At 53.1% G+C, this 23,053-nt stretch overlaps 1 protein-coding gene and 1 long non-coding RNA gene across 4 annotated transcripts in view; one reads left to right on the forward strand and one right to left on the reverse strand.

The window, feature by feature from the left end:
- Window positions 1-11,867: 11,867 nt before the first annotated feature.
- Window positions 11,868-19,988, forward strand: LOC131419076 (uncharacterized). The gene is made up of 4 exons (XR_009223135.1): window positions 11,868-12,046; window positions 14,091-14,347; window positions 16,161-16,296; window positions 17,887-19,988. It is a non-coding gene; the product is annotated as an uncharacterized LOC131419076 (long non-coding RNA).
- The window catches only part of LOC131419049 (nuclear pore membrane glycoprotein 210-like), a 68,883-nt gene continuing 65,771 nt past the window's right edge, over window positions 19,942-23,053 (reverse strand). For all 3 annotated transcript variants that reach the window (XR_009223134.1, XR_009223133.1, XM_058563766.1), the window contains one exon: window positions 19,942-22,578. Coding sequence is in view for 1 of the 3 variants with exons in the window: in XM_058563766.1 (XP_058419749.1) it covers window positions 22,541-22,578 (38 nt within the window). In the remaining 2 variants the exon portion in view is untranslated. The remainder of the gene's footprint in view (window positions 22,579-23,053) is intronic.

Here is a 23,053-nt window from a genome sequence, read left to right on the forward strand (position 1 = left end):
TGTCGGGCAGGGTTCAGATCACAGACTGTGGGGAGGTCAAGCCGCAGTCCTGCAGTTGCAATGGAGAGCAAGATGCTGAGCTCCAGGGAGGCTGGCAGCGTGGCGTGAGAGGTTGGCCAGAGGGTGGAGGCGTTCAGCTGTGAGTGGGAGCAGGGCAAGCAGTCCAGGCCATCTGTGCACGGACGTGCGGGAGAGAGGGTTTGGTCCGCTGGACGACGGAGGGGTGAAAACTGTTGCGGCGTTCTCTTCCCGGGGTTCAAATCGCAACAGTATCTGGCACCTCCGTGGCCTTCAGTGGCCTTCAGAAGCATCGTATCCAGAACGCATGGTGAACCTAGAGGACAGCCTGGAGGCGCCTGGGGGACACAAGGAGAGGCCTCCCTAGCTACACGTCTGCCAGACCGGACTCTTCTTCCGGGGGCACTTCTTCCCTCCCCTGTCCTCTCCGTCTCTTCTTCCATGTTTGTGGGGAAGAGGGACGGTTCTTGTAAACTACTTGGTTTCCAAGTGTTACAATAGATTTGAAGCTCCAGAAAGATGTGTCACAGAGACGCTGTTTTGCATCCTCCCTGCACAGGATGGGGCTGTGCGTGCTGCAGTGTGAGAAGTGGGCAGTGATGTAGTACTTGGAGTTAGTCAGAACAACTAAATGGGAAAGTGACTTAGAATTACGATGGTAACTCTCAAGAGCAACGAACGTGGTTCTGAAGGGAAGAGGCTGTGAGCCATATTGCAGGGCAGAAAGGCAGAAACTGGGCACTGACGTTACCTAACATCCTCAGAAGGACCAAGGGAAACTTCTGATCCTGTGGCCTTGATTAACTACAACCAAGAGGTCCGTGTTAGCATAACCAAGTCCCGTGAGCCAGCCTGTGTGGGGCGTCAGAGAAGTGGCATGGGTGTGGGCCCCCAGAGCGGCTTCAGGGTCCCTTACAAGTGCAGCTGAGTTTTCTGACTACAATGCAGGCGTTGGGCCTTTCCACTGTGAGGATTTCTCCTGTTTATGACAGTGGCACAGAGCAGTTCCTCTAAGAGTCCTGACCGAGGTATGGGCTGTTCAGCCAGCTCAAGGTTCCAGGGGAGCTCCAGGGGCAGCCAGACATCCTGGGGGGTCCAGAGGGAGGGTTCCTCTATCAGGGAGCCTCTGCGTGGGCTCCTAAGAAGCGTGAGGAATGTCCAGGAGGCCCCTGGCTGCTTCTCGCGAGGCTGGGTTGCAGTGCGTGCAGAGTCTGTCAATGTGCTCACAAGACCGCCCAGGGGCAGTCCCAGCATCTGAAGGAAAATCAGAGAAGATTTTCCTTCTCCCTCTGAGAGCAGGGCCAGGGGAAGTAGAAAGAGGGCTGGGGACGGGCTGGGAGTCTTGTCACTCCCCCTTCACGTCCCCCGTTTTGGTTTTCTTGACACTAAACAGCCCGATGTGTGGTCAACCAGTGTCGCTCTCCTTGAAATCGGTGCATGGCTCTCATTCCCTTCAGGCCAAGTCCCAGTTCCTTAGTGGGCTTTCGGGACCCTCTGTGACCTGTCCCCCTGCGGACCTTTTCACTACCACCCCCTCCTTGTGCTTTACTCACACTGAATCGTTCAGTCTCCCACAGACACTCTGCCCATGAGGTTTACTCTCTGGGAAGCCCTCATGCCGGGCACTTGGCCAAACTCCCTCGCGCTCCCCGAGCTGAATCAGACACAGCTCCCGCCGGAAGAGCACGGTCCAGCTGGGAGACAGGACACGGACCTAACTATAGTGCAGTCACCTGTTCACAGGTAGAAAGGAAGGACATGCACAGCACAGCACACGCTCACCTGCGGCTGGTGGTATCAGGACAGCGTCTTTGAGGGAGGTGCCGTCTAGCGGGGCCCTGATGCATGGCTCTGACCACAAGAAATGGGGAGGAGGCATTCGAGACCAGAGAAAGCTGGAGGGTTAGGCACATAGAAGACAAAGGTGGGGGGCGAGGCTGGGGAGTGGGGGCTTGGACCAGCACCCTTTGTTCTAGGACCACTTCCTACTGGTGCATTTTGCATTTTAAGTATCCTCCAGCTCACAGCCTGGACAGCAGTCAGCTCCGATAGTAGAACCCTCTGCTAACGAGACTTTCTCCTCCTCTTCTGTGAGCTTTGGGCCCTGGCTGGCTGGGCCAGCGGCGGCCTGTGATCTCCCGTGTTAGTCCACACTCAGTTCCGCGGGAAGGGCTTTGGGTTTGGTTCTAAGGAGCAGGGGAGTGACATGATCGACTTCCATTGGAGAAGACGCTTCTGGCTGCTCCTGCACAGTGCGCTCTGGGAGGGAGAGACCCTCAGAGTTGGTAATGGAGTCCCCCCAGCAACGTGCCAGCAAATCTAATGAGAAGCAACCACCGGCCCATGATTTTCAGCTGGTTCCTGAATTATGAATTACTTAATGCAATTCGTCTGACGGACCATTTTTCCTAAAACTTGAACTCAGCTGGCAGGGCGTGGCTGGGTGGTGGGAGGGACCATTAAAGGGGTGTGGCAGAGAGGTCCAGGCGGCTCGCAGTAGCAGTGTCCACTTCTCAGAGCAGCCGAACAGCTGACTTTTAGCTGGGCATGTGGCCACCCAAGACTACAGAGCTCCCAGCCTCCTCTGCAGCCAGGCTGGGAGTGTAGCCGAGCTCTCCCTCCAGGCCGGGAAGGGAGCAATTTGTGCGGCTTCTAGGATGCTTCCTAGGAGAGAGAAGCAGGCCCCTCTTTCTGCTTCTCCCTCTGTCCTGCTGCTGGGAGCACAAGCTCTGAGGCTGGAGCTCCGTCCTGACCCACGTGGATGAGGGCAACTGCCCTGGGGTGACAGGGCAGCAGGGAGAGGAGCCTCCTGGAGCAGCCCTGCCAGGCCGGCCCCAGACCGTCTGCCTCCAGACTGAGCGTGCGGGCGAGGCCACCTTCTCTTGGCCACCCTCCTGAGGGTGCCCTTTGTTACAGCGGCTGAACCTGATCCCGACCAGGACAGCAGTCTTTTCGCAACTTTCTGCGGGGTTCCCTTGGGTCAGGCTGCTCCCAGGGCCACAGCTCTCTGAAACTTTCAGCCCTCCTTTCCGTGGGGTGACAGCCAAGCTCAGCTCCAACCCACTCCCCTCTCCGGGCGCTTCTCTGGAAATCTCACACGTGAAGGTCGATGCCCCCGGGTAGACGAGTCTGGAGCTGGTATCTCCCAGGGCGTCCTCTCGTTCTGTCCTCCCACACCGTGCAACCCCCCACGCTCTCCCAGAGATGCACCTTCTTTTGAAATAGGCTGGGCTGACTCTTTCCTGGTTAATATCTCTGGAGTCTGGTTAAATAACTCAGGGAACAGGCCATCTCACGCATGGTGTAACTTGATTATTGCTAGAAAGAAGAGTTTGGAACTGACAAGTTCCCTGCTACGCTGACAAGTTTAAAAGCTGAATTTGAAAAAGCAATTTCCAGTCACAGTGTGAGGGCAGAGACAGATATTTAGGACTTCGAAGGGGTCTGGTCTTGTCCGTGTAATTTCTGATATGCCATCCGGTGGAGCCTCCTAAGTTTCCAGGGCCCATGACCAAAACCTAGCTGCAGACTAGTGCAACAGGGACACCACTGCTCCTGTGGTGGTGCCCGCAAGTGTGTGACACGGGAGGCGGGACTCAGCACGAGGAGCTCTGAAGACAAACTTCTACTGCAGAGATAAAGGGGCAACCCAGAAATCACAAGGGGAGAAAGAAAGACAGGGCAGTGGGAGGGACCTGTAGATTAAAAGCTCATTTCACCCAATTGTAGTGTGTGAACATTACTTGGATCCTGATTCTTCAAACAGTAACGGTGAAAAAAATCACGACCTCTATGAGACAGTTGGAAATTTGAACTCTGACTGGATGTTTTATGACTGAGGAATTGCTGTTAATGTTTTAGATGTGATAATAGTATTGGGGGTACAGCGTTTATATAGATGGGTCCTTATCTTTTAGAGAGACACGCTGAAATGCAGATGAAATGATAGGATGTCTGGGATTGTGTCAGAATTACAGGGGCGGGTGAGGTTGGCTGAAGTAGGAGCAGGACTGGCCGTGGATTGTGGTCACGGGACTGGATGGTCACGGGGCTTCGTTATTTATACTCTTCTGTCTGCCGTTGGGAATGTTGGAGATTCTCCACTGAAAAATTTTTAAAAAGCATTTGTTACAAAAGATGGTGGATAGTCTCTAATATGACAACATCCCACTAGGAAAAAGTTATTTGCTTTTGAAATTCTCTCTCAACCCTTATCCACTCCAAGAGAATGGCCCAGGCCGGGTCGGTCGTGTCTTCGATATTGTCTGGGGCTCGGTCATCTCCCAGTTGAACGGTGAGAGCAGGCCCTGGGCTCTGAGCCTCTGGCGGGAAACAGTGTCTACTTGTAACTTGATGGCATCCCTTTGTTTCATTCTAGTTATTTTTTGGCTACTTCTGTTTTGGCAACTGACGCTGGTTTTTTTTATTTACAGAAGTGACAAAGCTTTCTTCTTAAGTAAATATATGTAAACATCTTGATTTAAGGACAAATAGGAAATAGTATGGGTGGTACTTAGATATTGTAAGATTTTTTTAGGGTAGTAGGACATGACATAAGTTTGGGAGGCACTGATACAAGTCACAGGCAACATTTTCTTACCTCATTTTATCCATCAGATAGATAAGCGTCTCACACACGTCTGGGGTCCCTTCCATCCCTGAGGGGCTCTGTGTCCAGGGCAAGACAGTCTGCTCAGGCCATCACCGCTGTCTCCCTGAATTTCACATAAAGCACTTGACACCCAGAGAAGGGGGCCCAATGGGAGGGAGTGGAAACAGACCACACAGAGAAGGTGGGGAGGCCCACGTGGCCCCCGGGCTGGATCCCAGACACCATCCATTACCAGGTACATAGGCAACTGAAATGGGGGAGGGGGACAAGTTTAAGGGTAACATGAAGGGGAAAATCTTAAATGGGAAACTGTTTTCTCCATCACTTTGTTTCCCATTGGTTCTTTTCTGCTGGGGAAATTTCCTGACTGCTTTAAATTACAGGTGTCAGCAAGCTGTGTCCACCCAGATTATGTTGTTAGGCCTGTTTGTATGTTTGCTTTTTTGTTTGTGTAATTAAACTTTTTTTTTTTTTTTTTTAGATAATTGTAGATTCACATGCAGTTGTAAGAAATAATAGAGAGGGATCCCATGCACACTTTTCCCAGTTTCCCCCGGTGGTACATCTTGCAAAACCAGAGGACAGTGTTGCAGCCAGGACACTGACGTTGATAGAGTCAAGATACAGAACATTCCCATCCCCACAAGGATTCTCATGTTGTCTTTTTATAGCCACATCGCCCCGCACCCCACCCGGCCCAGCCCTCACCCCTGGCAATCACTCACCTGCTCTCCATTTCTATAATTTTGCCATTTCAAGAATGTTAGATGAATGGAATCATATAGTATGTAACCTTTGGGGATTGGCTTTTTTCACTCAGCACATTTCCCTGGAGAGTCATCTGAGTGGTTGCGCGTATCAGTTTGTTCCTTTATTGCCAAGTCGTATCCCATGGTTTAACCATCTCCCATGGAAGGACCTCTATGCTGTTTCCCCTTTTGGGTTATTATGAAGAAAGCTGCTATGAACATTTTATGTACAGGTTTCTGAACGTAAACTTTCATGTATCTGGGATAAATGTCCAAGAGTGTGTATGTGTGTTTTTAATGAATTAATTGCATTCAGCTACAATCAGGATGTTTCACCTACGAATCCATGTTACTGATTTCTCCTCAGTCATCAGACAATCTGGAAAGATGGGGCCATAGGACTCATGATCCTAATGGGCCGGAGTGCCTCAGTCCCTAATACCGTGCCCAGTCCCTTTGACTTATTTACCTGCTGGGCAAGGCTCCTGATTTGCCAATTTTAGTGGGCAGAATTGGAGCACGATGAGATATCATTTAAAAAACACACACACACACACACACACATTTTTGTTTGTGTATGCATACAGTTTCTCTGGAAGTATACTCAAGCAGAAAACACAGTTGTCTGTGGGGAAGGGCACTGGGTGACGGGGCAGTAAGAGGGAATCACTTTTACTATGAGCCCTTCTGAGCCTCCTTAAACTATCTGGATTAACTACTCAAAATTTCCTCATAGATACCCCCTCTGGGGCTGCTTTTTCCATGTAACTGTTCTCTTTCTTTGGAGAAGAGAACCCGTGGGAATGTCCCCTCCCAGAGCTCCTGGTTCCACACAGGGAAGACCCCCCTCCCGGTTCTGAGATCTCTAGAGATTCCCCCTAACGCACACATTCCCTGATCTGGGGCCCTCCGGGTTTGAGGATGACCCTAAAACACCGCTCATCACCATCCAAAACCAGATGACCCCTGAGGGGCAGGCTCAGACCCATGTGGGTCTCTCTGAAGCCCAGTCAGGTGTCTCTGTCCAGCCCAGGGACCACCTCCTCCAAGAAGCCTTCCTCAGCCTGATGGAAATTCAGCCTCCCCCTCCTTGTCAGGCAGTGGCATCAATGTGTGCCTTCCTGATTACAATTCAGTGGACGCTTCCTGAACCCTTTACACAAGCGGGCCTGTGCGCCCTCACCCCGCCCTTTCCTGACCTCCCGCTAGGCCGGGCCCTCCCTTCCACAGATGAACATTCTAACGGCACTGTGCACGTGGTGCTCACTGAACCCACCCCTCATGCTTTGTGACAGAGACAACTACACAGCGTAGAGCACAACGTGTCATTGAGTTCAAGCACCACGTGTAGCTTTCTGCTTGCAGATGAATTCAGTGATGCTGACTGTTCTCTCTGTTTTGGGGCGGCGGGGGTAGTAGAGCGTGCTCTGGCAGTGTTGGGGCCCTGAAGGTGCACTTGGGGTAACCTCCCTACGGCTTCTGGCAGACAGTGGGTGCAGCACAGGGAACACGGGCTTTGGGATCAGAGATCTTGGCTGAGTGATCATCGGCCAACTCAACCTCTGTTTCCTCCTGGAGAAATGGGGGTCAGAGCACCTCCCTGGAAGATGTGAGGAGGTTGAGGGGGAGGAAGCAGCCACAGGGCCCTCGGGGCTTCAGCAGGTCGCTTCCCCTTGCTGAACCCAGGCTCCCTCTTCCGGAAAGCACGGGCCAGCACTCCGCATCCCAGCTTTCCCAGGTGCCTGTCCCTCTGCGTGTTGATGGTCGGCCTCTCAGACTGAGCTCACGGTCGCGGGAGCCTGGTGTCCTCTGTGCTGGGCCCTGGCTTCGCTCAACCGCCAGAGGCGCCCAGCACGGCCGAATGAATGACCTCGGGGGTGCTGGGAGGTTCCACATTACTGCTGGAGAGTTTGAAACCACAGGGTAGAACGTGGAGGCCAGAAGACCGCGTAGTCAAGGGGTGCCCCCGCAGGCTCGCGCGTGTTGAGGCTTTCCCTACGCGGGCATGTGCCCCATGCCTCTTCCCCACCTAACGTGGCTGGGGCACACGCCCCCCCCCCCATGCTCCCTGTGTCCCAGGGTGCCAGTCCGATCTCACTGATACCAGCTCAAGACAAGGTTGACATGAGGGAAGCCATGTCGTAGAAAAGAAAAACTCTACTGTAACTTTGAAGGACCTCTGACAAACTAACCCAGCTGGACATGCACCCTCCAGGGGATCTAACTGCTCTGTAGATTTTACGATCCCTTCTTGTGCATGTACCTCCCAGCTGTGATAAGATGATAACTTTGTCTTTTTGAGTTCCTTAGGAATGTGATGACCCCCAAACGGAGAATCTATGCTGATAGCCATCATCAGCGAAAACTGAAAGATCTGGCGTGGCACTCCCAGTCTGTAACACTAGAAGGTCAACGTTCCTAACCCCCTCCCCAACAACCCAATGGTCTATATAACTGCTGTAAGACTTTGGGCCCCTTAAGATGGTTCTTTTCGACGTGAGTCGGCCATCTTCTCTCTTGCTAGCAAGCTGTAATAAAAAAGTCCATTTTCTCCTACCACCTTGCTTCTTGACCATTGGCACGTCTTGCGGCGAGCAGAAGGCCCCACGTTGGGCGGTAACAGTTTGGCACCCCAGATGGGACATTAAGTCCTGCTCGTGGCCAGCCGACCTCAGACGGGCGGCCTGTTGGGTAAGTCCCTAGCGGCCGCCGACGCTCTCTGTCTTGGGGGATCTGCGCTACCTGCTCTCCCGTGCCGACGCCGGCTGCCTCCTAACGCTGATGTGGTAGGAAGAGAAATGGCTACATCTGGTGGGTCGATGGGCTCCCATCTGGAGTAGGGTGAGTCACCTCGGGGGTCCACGACCGAGAACTTCCCTTCCCCTCCATCTGGTGTCTCCTCTTTGAGAAGGGGGACCATCTGGTAAATAGGGTGCCCTGCCAGAGTGGGAAGAAGAATGGGACTTCACCCAGAATCTAGGAACCAGTGTCTAGTTTGTCTGTGTCTGTCTGTGTCTGTAAAGAGCTCCAAGATCAGACGTCTTTTGCATTTGGGTGAGCGACCTTGTTAAAATGCACCTGTGCCTAAAATTGTCTAATATCTTGCCAGGATTGTGGGTTAGAGCCCCCACTGGTGAGATTTGGTTGCTGGGTTCAAGTCCCAAGGCTAGGATTGTGGGAGACGATGTAAAGGTGACAGCCGCTGGGGCACTCAAAAGGATCGGGTTCGAGTCCCGAACTCTGGGGTAGGGTTCCAGGATACCCTGGGTTAGAGTCCCAGAGATTGGATTTCTATATCTGTTCATGTTTGTCTGTGTTTGACTGTGTTATTTGTTAAAATTGGCTGCTTGGGGACTGAGTTTGTCGGTGACTGTAACAAACTGCCTTTTAGACTAATCTTATGAGGGTCTTGTGACCCTGAAGAAAAGAGGCACTGTTCCCTCTGGTCCTTCGGGACGTTCCCAGGTGACTGGGGACTTTACAGAGGTGTCGGGGTGTCTGCCCATGATGTGCAGGGGCCTCACAGGGACGCCTGCTGAAGAACATATCTTACTGGGCCCTCACTGTTCGTGGTGAGGCAGTCGGCAGTGGCAGCTCGTCCGGGGCTTAAATGAGCTGCACTGTGTGGGTGCCAGGACACTTAAGGGAAAGAGCCAACCCCTTGATGATTCTTGGGGGAGCTGCTCGCCCTGGCTCACTATCAGACCTTGTTTGTTACGGCCACCTTGAGAAAAGCCCCCCAAAAAGGGAGATAACTGTAAACAGCTGGTAAGGTAACCCGGGGTAATTTAAAATTACAGTGGCCATTTTGGGTTCTTTTTGAGCCGCAGGAGGAAGCAGCAGCCTGTCGCCTTGTAGCCCTTTGCAGGTGCAGTTGGGGGGAGACGTGGGGTGCAGGGTTTCCTCTGGCTCCTCCAGGAAGCCCTCCAATACTGAGGCGAGTTGGAAGAGCATCCAGCCCGGCTGCCTTCTGCTGGCTCACGGACTCAGCCTGCAGGACAGAGGCAGTTCACGGGCTGGGAGCTCGACGGGGGAGGCGACAGGACCTGAGGGAAACTGGAGAATCGGGCTCTGAAGTCAAAAGCAAACATTTACCATGTGGAAGCTTTACCACAGGAGTGGGTTTAATTCAGCCAGCGCCCGCCCCCCCCTCCCCCCCCAGTTTGCAACTCTGCACCCCATTCGTTTGGCCTTCTCTGACCCTGTCACTGCAGTTCTGTGCCCTAGTCAAGAGTGTTTTTCCGGAGACACCCCACTTGTGGGCCCTGTTCATCCACAGACCCCGAGACCACCTCTCTCGCCTCCTTCCTTCTGCTGGGGGTCTTAGACCCGTAGGCCTGGGTCGTGTGTTCTCACCTGGGGGCTGTATTTGGTGTTCTTTCTGGCAGTTAGAGGGTGGGGCAGAGGTGCCAGCAGCCTACAGTGCCCAGGACGGTCTCACTGGGAAGGACCGTCCTGCGCGAGTGCCCCAGGGGACGAGCACGGGTTGACAACCGTGTGTCCCAGATGAGGCCTGGGGGTTCACCTAGCAGACAGGTGATGACTACTGGTGACTCTTCTGTGAGCCAGGCGCATTCCAGGCCCTGGGGCCCGTGACCGTGAGCAAGCAGGCGAGGCCCTGCTGTCGTGGAGCTTGACTGTGGGAGTGAAGATGAAATGAGCGGCTGCGTTTTGCGTGGTGCTAAGTCTGTGAGGACGTGAATAGCATGCTGGGATAACGGCTGTAGGAGATGGACTGCGTGTTTGGATAGGGTGGGCGGGAGAAGCTTCTTTGGAGCTGAACTGGGGCCTGAGCAGGGAGCGGCGACAGGGAACAGCAAGTGCAGAGGCCCCGAGGAGGGCTGAGCTCCTTGGAAGAGCACAAATAAGGGGTGACTGGTGAGGGGAGCGGGGTCAGGAGGGGAGGTTAGAGAGGACGACGGGGGCGGGACCCTGTGAGACCCTTGGGCTGTGGTCAGGAGACAGGAAGGGGTTGCCGGGGTCAGGAGTGGGCGGCGTTAGCTGGGACGGGTTCTCTGGGCCCTGCTCTTCTCTCCGCACCTTTGGTTCCCGCGTGCCTGAGGGGCCTTGCTCAGCTCCCATCACCAGGCCGCAGGGGGGTGGGGGAAGTGTGTGTTGACTCGAGTTGGCCTGGTTCCCCGGGCTGTTTTCTCCCTGCTCCCCTTGTGGGTCCCCTCTCTGCCTGGGTCCCTGCAGCCCCTACCTCTGCCCAGGGTGGCTGGACCCTGCAGGTGGGTGGAGGGTGGGCTGCGTCTCTGCTGCCGCCATCCACCCCGCTCTTTGCACAGCTCTCACTCCTCCTTCCTTCACTGTGGCTTTTGGGCCTGTCCCTCCCGAGTCCTTGGGTTCCCCCCTCCCCTGCCCAGCTCCTGCTCCTGAGGGCGCTGTGAAGAGTGGGGACCGGCTCCCTCCGAAGCAGTGCCTCCCGGAGCGCCGGACACCTGTGTGTGTCAGCGGGCCTTGTGCGGGACATTGGGAGCGGGAAGGGTTGACCCTTTCAGAATTCACCGTCAGTCCCTTAGAGTTCCTCAAAATGAAAGTTTATTTCTGGTGCCAATATGTTGTTTACATTTTTTCTTTTTAAAGAAAATGTGGTAAAATATGCCTATGAAATTGACCACCTAAACCATTTTTAAGCGTGTACAGTTCAGTGGCATCCAGTACATTCCCGTTGTTGTAGCCGTCACCACCACCTGTCTCCAGAGCTTTTCCATCTTTCTGACCTGAAGCTCTGTCCCCAGGAGACACCAGCTCCCCTCGCCCGGGCCCCGCCCCCTTCCTTTCCCTGACAGCTTTTCCTGTCTGCCTGTCTCCTGAGAGAGCAGGCAGGTGGGCTGGAACCTCTGCAGGCCACAGTGTCCCCACGGACTCGAGTAGCGCTGTTTTGATTAGTGTTGGTTCTTATGGTTACCTCACATGTTCGGCAAATGATCTGGGCGTTCTGTTGACACTAGTGATGTCAGGTTTCCTTTTTTGTTTTTTTTTGTGAGGAAGATCAGCCCTGAGCTAACATCCGTGCTAATCCTCCTCTTTTTGCTGAGAAAGACCGGCTCTGAGCTAACATCTATTGCCAATCCTCCTCCTTTTTTTTCCCCCCAAAGCCCCAGTAAATAGTCGTATGTCATAGTTGCACATCCTTCTAGTTGCTGTATGTGGGACGTGGACTCATCGTGGCCTCATCATGGCCGGAGAAGCGGTGCGTCGGTGCGCACCCGGGATCCGAACCCGGGCCGCCAGTAGCGGAGCGCGCGCACTTAACCGCTAAGCCGCGGGGCCGACCCCAGGTTTCCTTTTAAACTACTTTTTCATAAAGGAGAATCAATTTAAAAGAAAAACTATGTGAAAGGATACAAGGGTTACCTGGATGTGACTGGACCCGGGAGGGCAGCATAGGGAGGGGGCCGGGAGGTGAGGAAGGGCTGGCGGAGGTGCGGGTGTCCTGCAGCTGCCCTGGCGGCCAAAGATGCCCGTCCAGAAGCAGGGGCTTCGAGTGGTGCAGGGGAGCGTGTGGCAGAGGGACCCAAAATATCAGAACTAGTTTTCCCGCTAATCCCTTTACATATTATTCCCCACTTAATCCTGAAAACAAACCCTAACCCTAACCCTTTCTGGTAGGAATGACTACGCCCTGCACAGAGGGGGAGCCGGAGACAGGAGCCTCACGGCAGTGAGTGGCAGAGCCACGTTCAAACCGGGTCACTGGCTAGAGCCAGCTCAGTCCTGGGGGCGTGCCGGGAAATGTGCCAGCACCTCTCAGCCAGGGGTTGGTTTACCCAGGCCCTTCACTGGGATTTTAGACAAGTCAATGACACTTTAAAAAGCAGTGTTAGGGGTACATGTGGGGTAGTGGGGTGACTGAGAGGAGGTCCGAGCCACCTTTGCTGGTGGGAGGCCTCAGGCCTTGTCTTGAACAGCCCGTGTGCATTGTCCAGACCAGGAGTCCGGAGCCAGGCTGGACGGGGGTGTTTTTCTGGGAGTGTAACCTTGGATAGGTCATTTAACGTCCGTGTAGAGGTTTCCTCGTGTATCAAATGGGGATTTTAATAGGATTGTTGGGAGGCAAGTGAAATATTTGTGATGTATTTTGCTCTGTGCCCAACACGTAATATATGAAAGGCTTTTTTTCTCTTTTTTTCTTTTCAAAAAACTATAGTACCAGTAGAGTGAATGAAATAGGCAGCAAGCCTTCAAGAATTCAGTCAGGGGATTTCATTTGTCTAGACTCCTCTGACTGCCTGTGACAGGAAACTCAAAGCGGAATAGTTTAAATAAAACAAAGGAATGTTTTAGCTGTTTTTTTTTGTTTTTTTTGGTGAGGAAGATCAGCCCTGAGCTACCATCTGATGCCAATCCTCCTCTTTTTCTGAGGAAGACTGGCCCTGAGCTAACATCTGTGTCCATCTTCCTCTACTCGGTGTCGGTCGCCACCACAGCATGGCTCGAGAAGCAGTGCGTCGGTGCGCGCCCGGGATCCAAACCGACGAACCCCGGGCCACCGCAGCAGAGCGTGTGCACTTAACTGCTTGCGCCACCGGGCCGGCCCCAGTGTTTGAGCTCTTGAAACTGAAAGCCCTGGCAGGCTTTGTGCCCTGCTCCTGTGTTGCAGGGGCGCATACAACGTCAGCAGGACCTGGTTTCTCAGTCGCAGTCTGGGCTTTGGCTCGGTCCTCCCCTGTGGTGGCAAGATGACAGTTCCAGCCCTGCAGCCCCCAGGGTCAAGTCTGTGGGGCACGTGCTCGGGTCTGAACGCCCCTCTGGCGGGGGTCACACGTGGCTGATTGGCGGGGGGCACACGTGGCTGATTGGCCGGGCCCCAGTCATCTGCCTTCTGGTGTCCCAGGAGCCTGAGTGCTCCGGAGCCTCCTGGGCTGAGAGAGGAGAGGAGGCGGCACCCGCAGAAAAGTGGGGTGCTGTTGCTGAAAGAGGTGGATGGAGGCTAAGCAGCCAGACCCCACACAGGTCCTGCGGGAGTGACACCCACGTGTGCGTCTGCCTTCCTGGCCTGTTCACTGAGCTGTTTCGAGGTGTGTGTCGGGGGATATAACCCGGGCTCGTCTACAGTGGTGGATCCGTGTCACTGTAAATTTGTCCACACCCGCAGAGTGTACAACCCCAACGTGAAGCCTCGTGTAAACCATGGACTCTGGGTGATGACGCGGTGTCACCATAGCTTCTTCAGTTGTAACGTGCACCACCCTGCGGGGATGTTGATAGTGGGGGAGGCTGTGCGTGTCTAGGGGCAGAGCGGGTATGGGAAATCTCTCTACTTTCCCCTCAACTTTGCTGTGAACCTAAAACTGCTCTAAAAAACAAAATATTAAATTAATTTCACCTGTTACTTTTCAAAAATAAGGCAGGTAGAAGATTTTAAGTGTGATTCGAGTCATGTTTCTGTTGGACAGGGCCGCTTTAGGGCCTGTATCGGTATTTAACGTAGCCCTGCACCGCGGTGGGCACGGAATACGAGGTGCCGTGTTTCCAGCCAGGCTCGGGAGGCTGCCAGGCCATCGCAGTGGCCGCCCGTGGAAGGGCTGGGGGACGCGGGAGGGTCCACTGTGCATTCTCTGGGTTTGGACAGATGTCCTGTATGACGTGTGTTATCATTACAGTGTCACACAGTCTCACTGCCCTAAAAATCCTCTGTGCTCTGCCTGCTCGTTCCTCCAATCCCCTCTGTTTTTGTTTAGTTTTTAATTTTGGAAAAATTTTAGATTTACAGGAAAGTTGCGAAGATAACACAGAGCGTTCCTGTATACCCTTCACCCAGCTTCCTCTGAAGTGAACGTCTTACGTAACTAGTACATTTGTCAAGATGAAGAAGTTGACATTGGTACCTGACTGTTCGCCACTCTCTAGGCTGCCTGGATCTCACCAGTGTTTCCACCAAGGTTCCTTCTCTGTTCCTGGATCCAAGCCGGGACCCCACACTGCAGTTCTTTGTCCTGCCTCCTTGGTCGGTGTGATCTGTGTGAGTTTTCTCATTTGTTGTTGTTTCCACAGTGAGTGTGTGCGTGTGTGCATGTGTGTGTGTGTGTGTGTGGGGACGGTGTAGGTTAATGCCCGTTGAAAACCATCCTGGAGTCCGAGAGCTGCTGCGTTAAAAGGAGTCTGTGTTTCGCTTGGTGTGGGGCGTGTTGCCATGGGCCCCTTCTCTCACCCTCTTGTCTGGGTGTGTGCTCCTGTCTGCTTGGTTGTCTTCCCGTAGTCTCTGAAGAGCTCTTTTCTCAGAAGAGCTCTCTCTATGAGGAGACCACAGAGGCCTCTCCTCTGTCCTTAGCAGAGGGTGAGGTTGGTTTCCGTGCACTTTCAGTGGAGGCGCTGGCCCATCCCTGGGCGGCCTGCCAGCAGCTTGGCGAGTGCCTGTGATGTTTGAGCCATCAAAGATCTTCGTGTTTGGAGAGGCCACTGCGCCCACCTGGCTCTGGGGAGACACTTGGTGACAAGCGGGAAGGTGTGGAGATGTCTATTTTGGTGTGTTTCACACCATTGCTTTTTAACACCAGGCAGTTTTTGCAAGTTTCCTTCTGAATACCCCAGAACATCAGTGTTGCAGAGAGTTTAAGCAAAGGGCAGGGAGGGAAGCAGAGGGTTGCGAGTGCCTGCTCTGTGCTGGCTCCTGTGCTGAGTGCAGCCCCAGGCGCGAGGCTCTGACACTCTGTGCAGGGGGCCCCTTCCTTGGGTCCTTGAGCCACTGTGAGCTCACTAAGGGCAGCACCTTATTCTGCTCTCTTTGAAGTGTGAGTCGGGTTAGAATGCTCATCTGCTTAAGATCCCCCAGTGGCTTGTTGTTGCCCCTCAGAATCAACCTAAGCTCCTTACTGTGGCCTCCACCGCCTCCCCGACCTTAGCACCTCCATCTCTGTGACCTCTGCACCAGCCGTCTCCTTGACCTCAGCACCTGCCATCACCTTGACCTCAGCACCTGCCATCTCCTTGAGTCCCAGGGCTCACACAGCACTGGCCTTTCTGTTCTTGGAGCATGCCCAGCTGCTTCCTACCTCGGGCCCTGCCTAAAACACCAGATCTTCTTATGCTGTTCACGGAGTGGCCGCCGTGAGCGCCGGCTGCAGATCCCCTGGCGGCGCATGTTCTCCTCATGCTTTCTGTGCAGAACCTGCTCTGCACATACCCGCTTGCTCCACTCTCCCCTCAACCCAGGAAGCCGGCCCTCCATCCTCTTCTAAGGCCCGTCTCTCCGTGGGAAGTCATCTCATAGATTTTACTGATCATTTGTCTTAGTGTTCATCTGCCTTTCTCTCCTCTTCACCGTAGTGTCGCTTCCGTGCCCATGGGGACCGTGACTGATTGTCGTTCCAGTTGGTGATCCCCAGCTTTTGTAGACCTATTCGGGGACGGGAGCTAGCGTCTGGGAGCCCGCTGTGTGCCAGCCTGGCTCGGGGGTCAGCAGGAAGAGACGGCGTCTCCTCAGCAGACTCCACGGCGGTGTTCCCGCTGATAGGGAATTATTTCCAGGTCCCTAGGATAGTCTTGTAAGGCCCCTGTCCATTGAGCGCTGAGGTTGGTTCCCAGCGTTCGGACTCTGGCTTGGTTTGCTCAGTGGGGGGTGTGTGGCGGTCCCCACCCTCAGGTTGTCGTGCTCCTGTTAGAGGGGCCTCGCCAGGCCTCATATCTCCTCCGGGTTTGAAGGTGGTGGAGACTGCCCGCCTCGACTCTGTGAGTCTGGGACAGAGCCTGGATGAGGAGCCGCAGCTTCGGCGTCTGGTCCCAGCTGTGCCTCTTGGGGTGGCTCCAGAGAGTAAGTTCTCGTCTTCTCCCTGCAGGTCCTCGACCCGGCCGGAGGTGGCCAGCGTTGAGCTGCTGGGCCCGGACGAGCAGCAGTGCTCCCAGGAGGCGGTGGTGCAGGCCCGCCCGTCCCAGCCCGCCGCCTGACGAGCATCCTCTTCGCAGAGGCCATCAGTAAGGGCTTTGAGCACCGTGTGACCCCCAGCGGGACAAGAGATAGGAAATACCCCCTTGAGACCTCCGGCCACAGGCCTACCCGAGCCCGTGGCAGTGCTTTCTCTGTCTCTTGTTGGGTTGGAGGCCGCCCAGGCGGCGGGTGGGGGCCCCAAGCAAGCAGCACCCTCCCTGGTCCCTCCCTCCAGTGCTGGTTTCCTTCTCCTGGAGGCTGGCTTTCATGTCTAAGTTACTACTTATCACCCAAAACACTCTGTAACCGGTAGCGAATCAAAATGAAGACAGTTGTTGCAATCCTTTCACTTCCCTACATTAGTTTACCATATCGTGGTTGTAAAGTGCTTAGCAAACAGTGAAGAAAATTTCTCATCATGCTTTTCCCCACTAACATGATATGAAAAGTTTTCCGTTTCATCGTGAAATTATTATTATTTGTGTGTGTGAGGACGATTAGCCCTGAGCTAACATCCATCGCCAATCCTCCTCTTTTGGTTGAGGAAGATTGGCCCTGGGCTAACATCCGTGCCCATCTTCCTCTCCTTTATATGTGGGATGCCTGCCACAGCATGGCTTGATAAGTGGTGCATAGGTCTCCGCCCGGGATCCGAACCCACAAACCCCGGGCTGCCAAAGCAGAGCGCGTGAACTTAACCACTATGCCACCAGCCCAGCCGCTATCATCGTGAAATTATTTTTAGTGGCTGAATACTAGCCTTCACAGGAGGTTGTCCTTTAAGCCTTCTGTTATAGGGGCGTTTAGATTGTTTTCAGATGTTTGTTTCAGTGTTCTATGAAAAAATAAATATTTTTATACAGAGAAGAATTTGTTTTTTTTTAGGTTGTGTCATGCCAAGGAAGGGTCCCAGTTCTGCTGGGTCACAGCATATGAATATTTTTCAGGCTTTTGATAAATGGGGCTGCACTGCCGTCTTAACAAAATCCCATTAACAGTGCACAAGTAGTTTTACATGGGGCCTGGAGAGTGGTCAGAATGATTTTGTGTCACATGCTGTTACTTTCACACTAGAGAATCCTCCAGATAATGTATCCATTTATGTATCTTACTTATGGAGCGAGTGAAAGCTCTGGGCGCATGCCCTTTTGTTCTGTAGTGTGGTTGGTAGTCTTGTGTAGAAACTCCAGCGTGAACAAGCTCCGGCTGTAGTTCCTGATCTCGGTGTCGGGACAGGCTTCAGAACAGTGTTACCTGTTTGGATGCTAACTCGTCACACTGGAGCCCTCGTCGTTTAACTCAGTGGTTACACCCTGAAGAAAGCTAGATTTTCCGGGAGGAGTGTTTTGCGCACAGCGGTAAACGCTGCTGCTCACGTCGGAAAAGTACAAGATGGGCAGTGAGCTTGCCTCCAAAGCCCCTGCTTTCTGGAAGTCCGGCTAACCTGCAGAAGGGCCGTGCGTGACCAGCGGCTTGGCTCCCGGGTTAATTGGGCTCTTCCCGCCCCGTTTTGGTGGTTTTGTTGATCACTCTAGTCTTTGCCAAAGTGTATGATGCCCTGGCCTGTGAGGCCCCGGAGGTGGGGTGGCGGTCGGGGGCCGCCCTCTGTGCTGACCCCTCCATTCCTGTCTCTCCAGCCACCAGCCAGGTCATGCGCTGTGACGCCATCGTGACCTCATCCACAGCATTCAGATCGTCTCCACCACCCGCGAACTCTGCCAGGAGGACTCTCCGCTGGAGGTAAAGGTCCGGGCTCTGGACTCTGAAGGTGGGATGTCCACCTGGCGGTCTCTGTTTCTGTCTCCCCTCGTGTCCGGCCCTACTATTCTCTACGGAGGGCTGCGTCCGCCAGGAAGGTGCAGTTGGTGCGGGGTGACAGGTGGACCAGGTCGAGACCCCCTCTGAGGTGGACCCCCGGCCCTTCGTGGCAGCAAGGCCGTGGCCATTTCTCATGTGCACTGGCCTCTGTGGCAGCCCCTGGAGGCCAGCTCCGTGCCTGTGCACAGGGCTCTGCGTGGTCAAGCACGTCTTTCGGAAGCCAACATCTGGGTGTCTGGGCAGTGACAGGACGCTGGGAGGGGCTCAGTGGGTCACACGCTGTAACAGTGAGAGGCGATTTCCTTGCTCGCCGTTGAGGGCTGGTGTTGGCTTCCGGATCCCGACTGCAGAGTCGGGGGCGGGGGACATGTCTGGGTCCCTTGCACCATCCTCACTTCTCCACCAGAGTCGAATGTCGGCTTGTTGAGGCTGGAATTCTTAGAAGACCTGTTCTGGTGGTAGGCAGTATCTTGGCTGTAGCCTGACCTCTTGGTAACGGAACAAAGGGAAAGTGTGTAGGGCAAGAAAGTAAGTCAGGCACAAGACGTCTTTCAGACGAAGGGTCTTCTAAAACTTCGAGTCCACACCTTGTCTTTGAAATCTTCTCTGACCATTCTAGGCCCTCCCCACTTTTTAAACAAAATTTCTGGATCAGGGTTTCTTAGCCTAGGTAGTATTGACATTTGGGGCCAGATAATTCTCTGTGGTAGAAGGCTGCCAGTACGGTACGGGATGTTTAGCAGCATCCCTGGCCTCTACCCACTAGATGCCAGTGTAACTCCCCAAGTCGTGACAACCAAAAATATCTGCAGCCACTGGCACATGCCCCTCGGGGGCAAAATCACTGTTGTGGAGTGTCTGTCGGATCCTTTCTTCCTCTCTCTATTCATTCATCAGAGAAGCTGCCCGACCCTCGGAACCATTTTCTGATCTGTGAAATTCAGACAGTGATGCTTACCTGGGAGTTGTGAGGATTTGGTGATAAGTACGTAGAGGCTTTTTGTGGCACATGGTGGGTGCACAGAAAGCCAGGTCGCCTTTGAGCTCTTTCTACCTCCTGTGCGTTCTGCCGGGTCCTGGGGGTGCTGCAGGGGAAGGAAGGGCCTGGCCTCTGCCCCCAGAATCTCAGGCCGTGGGGGAGATCCACTGCACATGACTCAGTAGATGCTGTTCATAATCAAATGGGATGCAAGTGTGAAGGGACCACAGAGTAGGGGGGAGACAGCCCCCGGGAAGGTTGGAGGTGGGATGCGGAGGACAGAGGTCAGGACAGTTTCTCAGGAGACGTGATGTTTGACTGAGCCTTGAGTCCTGTGGGGTTTGCCAGGCAGGGAAGGCGTTTCATTCTCGAGGAGACTGAAGCTTGGAGAGGGGGTGGGATGCGGGATGTCAAGGGTCCTGCGTGTCCAATGTGGGATCTGCACTTGGTCTGAAAGCAGAGGCAGCTGAGGAAGGGGTTTGTGCACTGGGGTGATGGGGGCTCCCCTGCAAGGACTCTGGGGGCATCACTCGTTGTTCTTGGGAACAAGAGACCAAAGTCTGAGGCCACACTGGTGCCAGGCACTCCTTACGTGTTCTGACTAATTTCATGCCAGATGATGAGACTGAGGCACAGGGAGTAAGTACACACACACACACACACACACTCTCACACGTGCTCGTGTGGGAAGAGACGTGTAATTAGTATACAGCAGGGCTGGAACCCGAGCTCCAGCCTGGTCCCAGAGATCCCCCTCTTGCCTAGGGGTGGGCGAACTTTTTCTGTGAAGGGTCAGATAGTCAATATCCTGGGCTTTGCTGGCTCCACGGTCTCTGCTGCATCTACCCAGCTCTGCCCTTGTCACTATAAAGCAGAGGAAATGAATGCGAGTGGCTGTGTCCTAATAAAACTTTATTTACCAAAACAGGCGGTGGGCCAGACATGGCCCAGGGACCGTAGTTTGCTAGCCCCTGCTCCTGACCAGTCTGTTCTACAGTCTCCACCTTAAGTCACATTTTAAAAAAGATTATTTTTATCAAGATTTACAGACCATGAAATTTAACCGTTTCAAGTGTACATTTCAACGGGTTTTAATATACTCACAAAGTTGTGCCACCGTTAGTGCTGTCTAATGTTAGAAATCTTCCTCATTACTAAAAGAAACCCAGTACCCGTTAGCAGTCACTTTCCATTCGCTGCTGCCTCCAGCTCCTGGCAGTCACTCATCTACTTTCTGTGTCTAGGTGCGCCTGGTGTGGATGTTTCCTGTAAATGGAATCACACAATAATGTCTTCTGTGACTGCCTGTTACTGGGCACAGTGTTCTCAAGGTTCGTCCACGTGGCAGCATGTATCAGTGCTTCGTTCCTTGTCACGATCAGATAACATTCCGTTGTGTGAGTACACCCCGTTTTGTTATCCATTCATCCGTCGGTGGACACCTGAGTTGTTTCCCCCTTTTGGCTGTTGTGAATGCTGCTGTGAACACATTCACAAGTGTTCGTGTGGACGTAGGTGCTCGTTTCTCTTGGGTACACACCTAGGAGTGGAATCGCTGGGTCACAGGTAACTCTAGGTTGAGTTTTTTTGAGGAACTTCCAGACTGTTTTCCACAGCGGCTGCGTTATTTTACTTCTCACCAGCAGTGCGTGAAGGCTGCAGTTTCTCCACATCCTTACCAACACTTGTCATTGTCCATCTTTTGTTACAGTTAAGTCATTTTTAAGTCACTTGTTTTTCCCCTGGGCGCTCGTCCTTTTCCTGAGGCGGTTGGTGGAGATGTCAGGAGCTGGGGCCTGGCCGCTCCAGGCTTCCTGTGCAGGACAGAGGCTCAGTGGCCCTTGACAGGCCCCTGGGCATCCACCTTTCAACAAGTTAACATCCATCATCTCCAACAGATTCCACATGCAAGTGAGATCATGCGGTATTTGTCTTTCTCTGGCTGGCTTGTTTCACTGAGCATAACGCCCTCAGGGTACATCCATGTTGTTGCAAATGGCTGGATTTTCTTCTTTCTTTTTATGGCTGAATAATATTCTGTTGTATACATATACCACAACCTCTTTATCTGTCGATGGGCACTTAGGTCGCTTCCATGTCTCGGCTGTTGTGAGTAATGCTGTGATGAGTGTAGGGGTGCCGGTATCTCTTCAGCATAGTGTTTTCTTTTCCTGCGAAGATAGTCCCAGAAGTGGAATTGCTGGATCATACAGTAGTTTTTAAGAAATTTTTTGAGGAGCCTCCATACTGTTTTCCATAGTGGCTTCACCAATTTACATTCCCACCAACAGTGCCCAAGGGTTCCCTAATCTCCACATCTTTGCACGCTTGTTAGCTCTGATCTTTTTGATGACAGCCATTCTAACAGGTGTGAGGTGATACCTCATTGTGGATTTGATTTGCATTTCCCTGATGGTTAGTGATATTGAGCATCTTTTCATGTACCTGTGGCCATTCTTTGGAAAAATGTCTATTCAGGTCCTTGGCTCATTTTTTAATTGGATCGTGTTTTTTGCTATTGAGTTGTATGTGTTCTTTATGTATTTTGGATATTAACTGCTTATCAGATATCTGGTTTGCAAATATTTTTTCCTTTCCATAGGTTGTCTTTCGTTTAATTGACGATTTCCACAGGTTCTTGATTTGAAATTGTAGCTTTGCAAACAGTGAACTGCTCACTGTACACATCTCCTCCGCAAGATGAATGTAAGTCCACGAACCACAGGCAGCAAAGCCAGGGTCAGCTAGAGGTGGGAGGCAGCCCGCCGGGCCCGCCCGATAGCTCCATGGCTTGGCCCTACCTGTCAGCTCCTCAGACAGCCCCTTTAAATACACTCCCGAGCAGTATAAATTGCTGCAAGCCCACCTTCAGCAGATGCATGTTAAAAGGCAGATGCCAAGTGTGTGAATGCCCGCCTCCTGCAGCGTGAGGGAGTGGTCCTGACGCAGTTTGTTAGGGGAGAGAGTCTTCGCAAGACGAGATCCCTGGAAGTGGGTGGAGAGAAGAGAAGCCTTGAAAGGTGCTCCTTGGCAGTACAAGACTGGAAAACTGTAGCTCACATGTGTTCCTTCACTCAAAACACTTTATGAGGTCTCAACTTCAAACAGCTGGGGTTGCAGAAATGAACGAGAATCAGAGAGCTCACAGTGAAAAGCCTAGTGGCCCCTACGGTCTGCTCCCAGGTCCTGTGATTCTGTGAGCAGACTGGAACTTCTGCGTGAGAGCTCCCTTTGGAAAGGAGCTGTCTCATGCTCTGCCCGCCCCTGAGTTGTGGGGTGCTCGTCTGTTCCAGGAGCTGCAGGGGCAGGTGGCCTGGATGGGAGATGGGGAATGCGGATTTGAATCCTCCCTCCGCCTCCAAGTGGCTGTGTGCCCCAGGCTCTTTGAGCAGCTTCCATTTCCTTCTCTTTGTAAGTTGTACAAAGTTGAAATAGGGGCCGGCCCCGGGGCTTAGAGGTTAAGTGCACGCCCAAGGATTAGCATGGATGTTAGCTCAGGGCTGATCTTCCTCACACACACCAAAGAAACTTACTAAAAAAAAAAAAAGAAAAGTATGTGTGTTAAAAATACCAAAGTAGCCACTGGAAACACAGAGATAGAAGGCATAATTTTCAAAGCAGTAGAGGGAAAAAAATGGAACAAAGGTAATTTGATCAATTAAAAAATGAAACACATTGAAATCATGATTAATTAAAAAGATGGCCAAATAAGTCCAAATGTATCAACTACAATAAACATTAATGTTTTGAACTCCCCTATTAAAAGGTGGAGACTCTCAGACGGGGTTCTCATGATGCCCAGCTGCATGTGTTTACAAGAGGTAAAGCATCTCCAGAGCTCCCTTGCGTTGGAGTCCCTGCCCGCTACCTCCCTCGGCACCTCCCCTGTCCTGATGCTCCAGGCCTCTAGTCCTTACGGCTGGCCACTGGGCCCCTTGCTCACTGGGTGGCTGAGGAGCACCTTGTGGTCACTCCAGATGGGCCTGATTGGTGACTGCAGCCACCTT

The sequence above is a fragment of the Diceros bicornis genome, chromosome 2 (genome assembly GCF_020826845.1).
Source record: "Diceros bicornis minor isolate mBicDic1 chromosome 2, mDicBic1.mat.cur, whole genome shotgun sequence".
Taxonomy (NCBI): domain Eukaryota; kingdom Metazoa; phylum Chordata; class Mammalia; order Perissodactyla; family Rhinocerotidae; genus Diceros; species Diceros bicornis.